This window comes from Coffea arabica, chromosome 6c, assembly GCF_036785885.1.
Source record: "Coffea arabica cultivar ET-39 chromosome 6c, Coffea Arabica ET-39 HiFi, whole genome shotgun sequence".
Lineage (NCBI taxonomy): Eukaryota > Viridiplantae > Streptophyta > Magnoliopsida > Gentianales > Rubiaceae > Coffea > Coffea arabica.
The window spans coordinates 62,564,165-62,574,245 of record NC_092320.1 but is presented as its reverse complement, the minus strand read 5'-3'; the positions used below and the strand labels follow the sequence as shown (position 1 = coordinate 62,574,245).

At 36.4% G+C, this 10,081-nt stretch overlaps 2 protein-coding genes across 4 annotated transcripts; one reads left to right on the top strand and one right to left on the bottom strand.

The window, feature by feature from the left end:
- Positions 1-779: 779 nt before the first annotated feature.
- LOC113692746 (protein REPRESSOR OF SILENCING 3) lies at positions 780-4,532 on the top strand. 2 transcript variants are annotated; one of them, XM_027211272.2, is made up of 4 exons: positions 780-1,356; positions 2,183-2,407; positions 2,618-3,040; positions 3,145-4,532. In XM_027211272.2, exons 1-4 carry the CDS (start codon positions 1,108-1,110, stop codon positions 4,036-4,038), a joined length of 1,791 nt encoding a protein of 596 aa, XP_027067073.1. In that variant the 5' UTR covers positions 780-1,107; the 3' UTR covers positions 4,039-4,532. The 2 variants fall into 2 exon arrangements, with proteins under 2 accessions (XP_027067073.1, XP_027067074.1); XM_027211273.2 differs by having other exon boundaries at positions 1,215-1,675.
- A 293-nt stretch (positions 4,533-4,825) lies between these two features.
- Positions 4,826-8,931, bottom strand: LOC113692747 (uncharacterized). Of its 2 annotated transcripts, XM_072054009.1 has the most exons (7): positions 8,748-8,886; positions 8,457-8,639; positions 6,623-6,676; positions 6,035-6,115; positions 5,510-5,579; positions 5,320-5,408; positions 4,826-5,169 (listed from the first exon to the last, which is right to left on the bottom strand). In XM_072054009.1, the coding sequence occupies exons 2-7, from the start codon at positions 8,553-8,555 to the stop codon at positions 5,035-5,037; spliced, it is 528 nt and encodes a 175-aa protein (XP_071910110.1). In that variant the 5' UTR covers positions 8,556-8,639; positions 8,748-8,886; the 3' UTR covers positions 4,826-5,034. The 2 variants fall into 2 exon arrangements, with proteins under 2 accessions (XP_071910110.1, XP_027067075.1); XM_027211274.2 differs by having other exon boundaries at positions 8,457-8,931.
- Between the last annotated feature and the right edge of the window lie 1,150 nt (positions 8,932-10,081).

The window sequence follows — 10,081 nt, the reverse complement described above, 5'->3', positions numbered from 1 at the left end:
GACATGTTTTTGCGTGGGTCAAGAGAGTTTTATAAAGTAGGTTGTTGTTTGTTTCAGTGTATATTGAATTTCCTTGTTTGGATTGTAGTTTTCCGCAAAATTTTTTTTATGTTTTTCATGAATACATTTTTCAATCATCTTTTTACTTTACATACATCAAATTGATACATTTTTTCCTACAAAACTCCTAAAAATAGGAATCCAAACTGGTTGCCATAAAATATATGCACTAGACGTATTAGTTAGCAAACTCTCAACTATGTAGTAAACTACTAGAATAAAGTACTTAATTCATTAAGTTTAAATGCTTAATTGATCTATTAAACATCGTTTTTGTATGTCACGAGTAAAACTGTCAAGGGGGTTGGATTATTCGAGTTCGGCTCGTTTGCTCCAAAAAAAAGCTTATTGAACCTAAGTTTTAATTGGGTCGGACAAATTTTGAACCTAAATATTAGCTCCAAACTAAATATGAGTCGAGATTGGATCATATTATGCTCAAACCTGATTAAAATCCGGTTGATATATGAGTATAATTATATATGTAATATATATACTAATAATATTATTATTATTTATAATTTATAATTATACATATTACGACATAAAATATTAATAATTTATATATAAATTTGTAATTATAAAATATATATTATATATAATTATGCATTTAATTTTGAGTTTGGAACAAACTCAATTTGAACCCAAATCTCATATAATATGTAAGTTAACTTTCACCTACTAATATGAACCCAAAACCCGAAAGGCCATCTAAATTTGTAAGCCAAAACTGGGGCTTGTTAAAGCGCAATTCAAAAAGCGCGATTAACACATCAAGCCACGAGCAATTCTTCGATACAGTAATGCTTTTTTTGTTTTTAACAGTATGCTTAAGAATAGTAAAACTATAAAATAAAACAAGGAAAAAAAAAAGGATAAAGAGAAAGGTAAAATAGTGGAAAGCACGACTTGATAGATAGATGATGCACTAGGGTTTTGCTTTCCTAATTGAAGAACAAATTCTACCCGGTTCTTTTAATTGGTTCAAAATTTTTTCCATTTCCTGGGAATCCACTCGACAATTTTGGCGCGATAGAAGCAAAATTAATGGGAACAGAAGAAGAAGGTGGATGCGGCGGCGGTGGAGCTGCGGCGGCCACAGCTGCAGCATCACATAGGATATACGTAGGGGGATTGGGAGGAAATGTAACTGCTGAAGATTTGAAAAACACCTTCTCTTCGCCCCAGTTGGGCTCTGTAGAATCCGTTGAAATTGTACGGACCAAAGGCCGCAGCTTCGCTTATTTGGACTTCGTTCCTTCCTCTGACAAAGGCCTTGCCAAGCTCTTCAGCATGGTTTCTCTCCTCTCTCTTCATGTTTTATGTTTTAATTTCGTTTAATTTATCTCCTGGATTTTTGTTATTTTCAGGAAATTTGGAGGTTTTCAGGGATTTTGTTAGTTTTGCAGTGATTTTAAGTACTCTTCTGGTTAATGTGTCAATTTTCTTTGTAAATATTTTCTGTTAGTTTTCTGGTTAACTCGTCAGTTCTTAAGTTGCTTTTTGTAGTGCACTTGGTTCATGCATTGATTTTGTAATGTTGTTGAAGTCGCTGCCACAACTGTATGATGCTGCTGTTAAGTAGATGACGGAATGATGTAGATGCATTCTCGAGGTAAAATGAATAGCAATTGTGGCATATGTTAAAGATTTTGAAGCATTGCACATAATAGGATTTACAAGTTGTTTAGTTTCTTCTAGGGGAGCTGTTCATGGTGGAAATTTTGCATAACATGAGGAGTAATGCATTGAAAAGCAGGGGTATTGGGGCTGTCGCTTGAGGGGGAAAATAACTTCATAATGATGCATAAAAGTGCTGAAATGTGAAGATATGCATGCCGAAAATCATGATGAATTGTATATAAAGGAATTGAACTTGAGACATGCTATGATCAAATAATATGGCTATTGAGAATTGCATCTAGTATATTAAGCTTTAGAAATTCGAAGAATATTATATGAAGTACCATAAACAAAACTTGTTATTTGAGGATTGTGTAAATTTGGGGTCAAGGAAGTATCTTATAGCTTTAGATGTTTGACAGCTATCTTGCTTTTACTTTCAATTTATTTTCTCAGGCATGAGCTTTATAGTCTAATCATCTAATATGCATCTCTACAGTATAATGGATGTATGTGGAAAGGGGGAAGGCTCAGACTTGAGAAGGCTAAAGAACACTACGTACTTAGATTGAGGCGTGAGTGGGAGGAGGATGCCAAACTTTCCATTGATTCCAACAGTTTTGATGGGGATGCCGTTGTAAACATGCCTTCTTTGGAAAAACCGGTGAAAGCCCACAACTTGGAAAATACGCAACTCAGAATTTTCTTTCCTAAGCTAAGGAAGGTTGTGCCCTTGTTTTGTCTGATATGAACTTTTATATTGGGAAATTTTGTTACCTATTTGTTCGCTTTATCAATAGGTTTGGATGTCCGTCAAAATAAAGCATGATTGCATTATGCAACTTTTCAACGCCAGCAGCAGAATTAGGCCCTTAAGTAGGTCGGTACTCTTATCATTATGCCAAGCTCACATTATTTGGACTTTCTTGTACAGGTGAAACCTGTGCCTCTGAAAGGAACTGGAAAGCACAAATACAGTTTTCCACGGGTTGAGGTTCCTCCTCTCCCAATTCACCTTTGTGATTGTGAGGAGCATTCTGGTTCATCAGATGCAGCTAACAAATCTTTTCATAGAGAGGAAGAAAATGATGGGATCAATGAAGAAGAGCTCAACATGATGTCATCAGTGATGAACAAACTTTTTGAGAGGGAGAACATCTCGGAGACTGCTTGTACTAAGGTCGGATTCACTACGGAGGCATTCGTCTCAAGGAACTCAGTTGATGATATTCAAGTCGATCAGGAGAGAGATCAAATTTCTGATGAAGATAACCTTATTATGAACATGGTTGCTGGGTCAAACAGTGGCATCACTACAGCAGATGCTTGGGAACAAAATGCAATTAGTGGCAACCAGGTACCTCCATCTCCAAATTACTGACAATTACATCATCCTTAATTCAAGATTAACTTATCTTTCGCGATTCAAGATTGAGTTCCTTTTCTTTTCTGCATGTCTAGGAACCTTCTAGATCCAGATCCCTGCAGAGAATTCATAAAAATCAGGGAAAAGCTACTGTGCTTTCCAAGAAGAAGTGGAAAGCAGCTCAAGATTTTGATACCATTCCAGATCAAGTCGCAGAACCAGGAACAGGAGTTCTACAACCAAGCTACCATCATATGTGCCCTAAAAAGTCTATAAGGAGAGATCTGGTAAGTGAGGGAGAAAATAGTTTTCGTATATCCGATATCCTACAAAGTAATGAAACTGGAGGAGAAATGCAGTCGAAACCAGATAGTTCTACTCTGCTAAACTGCAAAGACCCGCCAAGCCAATCATCCCAGATTAAAGTGGTGAATGAATCTACTGAAACCATTTGTGGTACACCAAATGCAGGAATTGATAAGGGACGGGAAGGTAATTCATTCCTAAACAGATCCTCGTGGATGCAGCTTGTTGGTAGTAACAGCTCGTTTAGTATCTCTCAGATTCTGCCTGGTCTAAATTTAGAAAAGCAAGAGATTCCACAATTTAATGTCACTGATAGTTCAACTTCAACAAAAAGGAGGCAGGATTTTATGAAGACTGATAAAAGTGATTTCATCACTGATGTTTCTAAATCTCAGCCTGTAGTTGATATCCCAAAATTTTCTTTAGCTGATTCAAAGACTAACCATGCTAGCCAGAACCAATTAGATTCAGTAAAGAAGCTGCAGGGAGGTAAGTCAAGCAACGATGCCTACAATCTACCATTCAGTGAGAAACAACCAATACAGGCAAAGAGGACCTCTATGGGAGACCGTGGAATGCCTGAAACCTTTACTTTTAAGAGAAGTGCTGCCTCCATGAAAGAGTGGAAGAAGGCTAAAGCAGCAGTAAGTGGTTCACAGAAGAAAAGGGTCAAGAAAAAATGAGTGCTAAAAGGCTACGAAATGCAATGTTCCTCGATTAAGGGTTATAACTCTTTGGTAGAGACCGCTAGCTGATGTCCTCGGGGTTTTTGCGTGGCACTAAATTCCCAATCCAAGAAAACGTGACATTGTTGGATGTGGTCTCACTCAACCACCACAGGAGGTTCACACTGCTGGGTTGTCTTGTGTTGGACCTTGCATATTTCTGCAAGAACTTGCTGTTTGTCTTGATGATTCAATTTTGACTAGCCCTGCTACGCAAAAATATTTAACACAATTCGTTACTTTGAAGGCAGGCGACTTTTTCTTAATGGTCAATGCATGTTCATGTTCCATCTTGCAGATGTTTCGTGGCTCTTTTTGACAGCCAAAACCGGTGACACTTAGCAGCAACTGTTATTAAAGCTTTATAGGTTCAAGCAGCGAGTCTTTCTATTTTTCATTTGTGGAGTATCGATTAATTTATATGAAATTCAATTACTGTTTGTCTTGCAGAATTTTTGATTACATATTGATGTTGAGAGTTAAAACAGCAGACCGATGCTTTCGATGCTACATGCCTCATCATATAAAGTATCACCTATTATGGGGAATTCAAGTAAATCCTAGGTATTAAACGGGGCTACTGCTCTTTTTCTGTGTCACTTTCCCTACCTTTTTAGTCGCAATGGAAGGAAAGAATAGCTTAAATTGAAGTATAGAAGCATTTGCAAGAAGATTTATAAAGCATATACGGGAAACATCATAGGCTTGACGAGTAATTTCTCCTTCCATGGAACTGCATAGAGACTTAAAGAACACATCTATCAATTGCAGGATTCAGATTAAGTACGTTGTTGAGAAGAGTCCTATGTCCCAAGATTACATGGAAAGCCTTGAAAGCTTTTTAGCTTCCATTGTGTAAGAGTTTTAAACGGAGCCTTAGTCAAAGAACAAGACAAGAAGTCCAACGATTGTTATGGAATCCAAGCACAACAAAGGACAGCTTACGACCCCCTCCTATCTATCTTTGAGTTCCTGCTCAAACTGATTTAACTTTTCTCGAACAGGCTGCAAAAATTGTTTCAAATCTTTGATAATCCGCTGCTTGTCTTCCTGCTGAAGATCTTTTTCTTCACTAAGTCTAACTTGAATCTGCGGGTAAAGAAGCATTGGAAGACATAATAATCCAATTAAACATCTAGTACACTGCAAATAGCATATATTTTTGAAAATAAATTATTGCTGATTAACTGACTGCATTTATCTGAAAATATCTGCCTTGTTCATCCACAACCTAATTACCTGCAAGTCATCTAATTCACCAAACGAAAATTCTTCAATGTCTATATAACCCTTAACCTTCTTCTTCTCCGACCCAATGAGCCATTCCCCTAGAGACACAGAAAGGAAAATCAAGGACAATAAAGAAAAGTTTTTCGAGAAGAAAGTAAATTACACGAATGAGATACCGCTCGATAGAAGTAGCAGTTACCTTTCACTCTTAATGCTAATTCATAGGTGTAGCCAACACGTTTTTTGTTGCGCACGGTCACTAAGAATGCCTGCATAGTTTGTTCAAATTTATCAATGAGACCATGCAGTATTATAGATATAACAACCACCCCATTATAATGCCTCAAATTACCTTTGACAAATTGATCTTAATGCTTACAAAATAGCCAAAATCCTTCAGAACTTTTTAAAAAATATTGAAAATTGATCCTTGTGCCTCAAAACTACTAGTAAAATGATTCTTTACCAAGAATGACATATGAGTTCATAAAAATTATACTTTGTTGGTTGCTCTCTGAGTGCATAGAAAATCGATCCTTATCTGAAATGCACTATGAGTTCTGCAGGCAAATAGTCCTTGATAAACAAGTTTGAAAATTCCCAACGATGTCAAAGGGGACCAATGTGTATTACAGTGGCCTAAGTTATATAGATGTCACATTGTTATCATAAGTAAGCATCCACTAGACTCTCAAGCTGGTGATATTAACTCAAGGGAACTCACATCTCCACTGCATCTCGTTACTTCTGATATTTCTGCATTGCCACCAGAAAACTCCAGGGACTGAACAGATTGAAGCAACTCCTGCCATTGACCACCAACTTTAGAACATACAATTTAATTTAGAAGCAAAATTGAAAACAAACATAAATCTTAGATAGCATTGCTTTTGTCTCTCATCAAGTGAATTCTATAATTCACTCAACAGAAACTACAAAACTAGTGATGATTCCATTCTCAAGCAAACTGTCAACTTCAATCTGATATTGCCGTTCACAAGAGAATCTACAATTAGTATTCTTGATAATGTATCAGCAATACCTGCTAGAACTATTAGTTATAGCTGTATGCAAGATCTATTATTTAGCCCATACATTTGGCAGGGGATGGGTAACTCATAACATTGAAGTAACTGGACAGCTAGCATGCCGGGTGCTTGGACGCAATTAAAGGTGGAACACATAAATGGAACCTTTTCCAATAGCTTACATCAATTATTTTGATTGCCCTTGTAAAATAAGGAAGATAATGTAACATTCTCCCGTCAAAGTGAAAAGGACAAGAAAAATATGAATTCCTACATTTTCTCACCTTCATTCTATCGCTTGCCCATTTGTTTAAGCTCTTCTCTTCCCATGTTCCAGCCTGTCAAAAAGAAGTATACTATAAGATAACATGATATCAAGACAAACTAGCAGCAAAAGCATCACAGCAATCAGCCAAGCATGTATTCACATTTCACCCATAAATTTCCTTCTCATGAGAAAAATAGTAGCAAAATCGAAGAAAACAGAATTCTGTGGCAGGACTATGCTAATAGAGCAAAGAAATGAAATGACAGCATGGATACCAAAAGAACAAAAGATCCAGGCCCAGTTTCCCTTTTTAGCTGAAATCTTATCCACAGTGTACATGTACAACATTCACATGCATTAAGTTAGAACCAAGCCTCAAGAAAGTTCATATTTTGGAGATATACAAGATATTTATTAGAGCAGTGGTTCTACTATTAAGCATCAAGAATATCCAGGTAGTCAACAACAGACTTGCAATCCTGGAATGCCCTAAAAGGGAAAAGTAAATTCCTGATATAGTCACAAGAAACGTTATCCAGCATTCATACTACCAATTTCCCAGCAGAATCTTCAACCAACAGATGAAGTTGAAGATGGTAGAATTTCAACATGCAGCATCCATTCAGCCGAAGTCAGTGTCAATGTTAATCGAGGAACAAATGGAAGACAATCAATCATCTGGTACTTGTGACAGAAAAAATGGACAAAATAACTTGTACCCAACTTGAATCTGATTTATTTTAAACATAAATGAGGCCGAATAGGAGCAACGGATTTCCATCATAAATAGTTTTGTATCATTACAAGTCACCAAAAATGTCCCACTACTTTTACAGAGTGCGGAGATATGATAGTACCTTTACCATAGACACAAAATTATTACCACATCAATCAATCAGATCTTTTACCAAACCAGTAGAAGGAGAAAAGAATCTCTCATTTGAATTAGTCTCAACAGATAATACTTTCCCCCTATAAGTAATGAAGCACTTCAAACCTTGACAGATTGGAAAATTGTCAAATCATCTCAGTAAACTACTGTTCTCCAATTGTTTGCGACTTTGTACGTATAAAATATCAAGCAAATTCTCAACAGAAATACCAAGAATTAAAAAAAAAATTTGTAGCAACTTGCTAATTCTAAATCTCCTAATAAGCTCACATATGCATGTTATACGCAACAAGTGTACAACTAAACGTCCCCTTTACTGTACTAAATAATCTCTAATCCTCATTCTCCAACCTATCCATTCTTTCTAACAAATAATTGATCGACACCACATAAAGCAGATTAAATTCTCATTCTTCTGGCTCAATGCTGATCTGTCTTATGCTATACAAGTACGGTTTTCTTGGGTTGCACAAGTTGCCGCAATTCCGACGAGTCTGGAAGCCTTTGAATACTCTTTACGACAAGACGACATACAGAAATACACATTACGTTATCCTGGGAAAACTTCAAATTCATAATGATGTATTTACAGCAAGATTTTCAACCGTTGAAACACAATCTTTTTCAATCAAAAAGCACCAAAATCTCTCTTTCTTTCCCATAGTTAACCTATGATTCTCAAAGAGCACAAACAACTACATATCTCATAAAAGAGATAGTCACAACGTAAAATCTAACAACTTATCAGGAGATTCTACCTTTCCCACATCACCATTATCAGCCAAAGCAAAGCAAAAGGATACAAACATGTACAATTAGCACCAGCTCTCGACCAAAAAAATCAATTCAAACAAGAATAAAAAAAAACTTTTATCTTTCAAAGAGCCCAGCGTAATCAAGAAAATAAAGAAGTAAAACCACGACATGTACACATACATAAATGGAAAGAGATAAATACCCGATTCCAAACGGAGCCGAGATGATTAGGCCCTTGATTAGAGATGTCTTCAGAGGTGAGCTTCCGCGGCACCGGCAGAGGTGCAGCGTCCTGGGTCATTTCCCTAACCCAATAGTTATACGACGCCGCCGTAGCTGCCGCCTCCGGCTGCGTCTCCGCCGATACTGCAGCTGCACCGCCACCCTCCATTTACAAAAATGCGATCTTTATTACAATCTTCTACAACAAATTGGATAGCTTATTCTTGATCTCTTGAGAAGAAAATTGAAGGGATGGCATTTTTTCCTGTACCTGTAATGGGTTGTTTTCAGAATACTGAATTAATGTGGGGTTGAGGAGGATCCGGGAGTGGATTCTGGAAGGCTCCGGTGAGGCAGACAAAAAAAAAAAGAAAAAAAAAGGCAGCCGCAGCCTCTAAAGACTTTTTGGTTTTGATTGGTTATTTGGGTTTTGTCCAAAATCACGAGCTTTTTCAGACTTCTTGTTGACCTATACGGTCTTTATAATGGAAAGATTTTTAAAGATTTGATCTTGGATTAATTTAATTTAATGGATATATCACAAATTTCGTCCCTCAACTTTTTTGTTTTACTTAAACCATCTTTGTCCCTTGACTTGTTTTTGAACCAATTTAATCCCTCAACTTAAATTCTATGGCCAATTAGGTCCTTTTGCAGTGGTGTTACAAGACCTTTGCCCTAAAATGAAAAAATCACCAACCACATGAGCGTATATTTGGAACTTTATGCAAGGCATTGTGTTAAAACTTAAAAAAAAAAAAAAAAAAAAAGAGTTGCTTACTCTGTAAAATTTTGGTCAATATTTGAGAGTGGAAGAACCAAGAGAAACTAGGATTATAATCATCAAAATAAGTAATTTTTTTTAATCACAACTGTTTTTTGGTTGATACAACGCTTTGCTTGAAGTTTCACATATACCTTCATGTGGTCGATGATTTTTCTTTTCTTTTTTTTTTAACCAAAGTTTTGGTAGCAGCGCCGCAAAAAAAACGTAATTGGTTGCAGAATTTATATTTAAGGACTGAATTAGTTAAAAAATAAGTTCAGGGACGAAAATAGTTTAAGCAAAAAAATTGGGGGAGGAAATTGACAACTTTTTCCTTTTTCTTTTGGTCAAAACCGAATTTAATCACATGCTACATTTGTTTAGATCAGATGGGTAATTGCTGACTTTTCTGGAATCTTCGACCGGGAATAGTTCCCTCTGAATCTCGGGTCAGAATCTTGCGGAAAGCACCAGACCAATGAATTTTGTGGTTTGGGCTCTGTACCGTTTTTGGGCCATGATTGATCTTGCTATAGGGCCTCTTATGGTCTAAAGGGAGGTGGTTCCTCTGGCGTCTGGACTCTGGCTTCCGAGTTAGGGTTGGGCTTGAGCACAGTTTTAGAGCTGTAGGACTATCACCCTCAAAATTCAAGAAGTATGCAACAAATCATTCATTTCTTGATATATATATATATAATTTTTTTTTCTTTTGTCTTCTCAACTTTCAAATTCTTAAGGTTTAGAGTCTTTCTTAAAAAAAATATAATAATAATAATAATAATAAATTTTAACTCGATTGTATATGTATGCTTGGATAAGAGCAAAAGTTAAAAGCTTAA

Coding starts and splice junctions, on each gene's coding strand:
- LOC113692746 (XM_027211272.2), top strand. CDS start 1,108: ATGGGAACAGAAGAAGAAGGTGGATGCGGCGGCGGTGGAGCTGCGGCG. Junction 1,357..2,182: donor TTGCCAAGCTCTTCAGCATG/GTTTCTCTCCTC, acceptor GCATCTCTACAG/TATAATGGATGTATGTGGAA. Junction 3,041..3,144: donor ATGCAATTAGTGGCAACCAG/GTACCTCCATCT, acceptor CTGCATGTCTAG/GAACCTTCTAGATCCAGATC.
- LOC113692747 (XM_027211274.2), bottom strand. CDS start 8,645: ATGGAGGGTGGCGGTGCAGCTGCAGTATCGGCGGAGACGCAGCCGGAG. Junction 6,116..6,622: donor GGGCAAGCGATAGAATGAAG/GTGAGAAAATGT, acceptor GGTCAATGGCAG/GAGTTGCTTCAATCTGTTCA. Junction 5,170..5,319: donor GTGAATTAGATGACTTGCAG/GTAATTAGGTTG, acceptor CTTTACCCGCAG/ATTCAAGTTAGACTTAGTGA.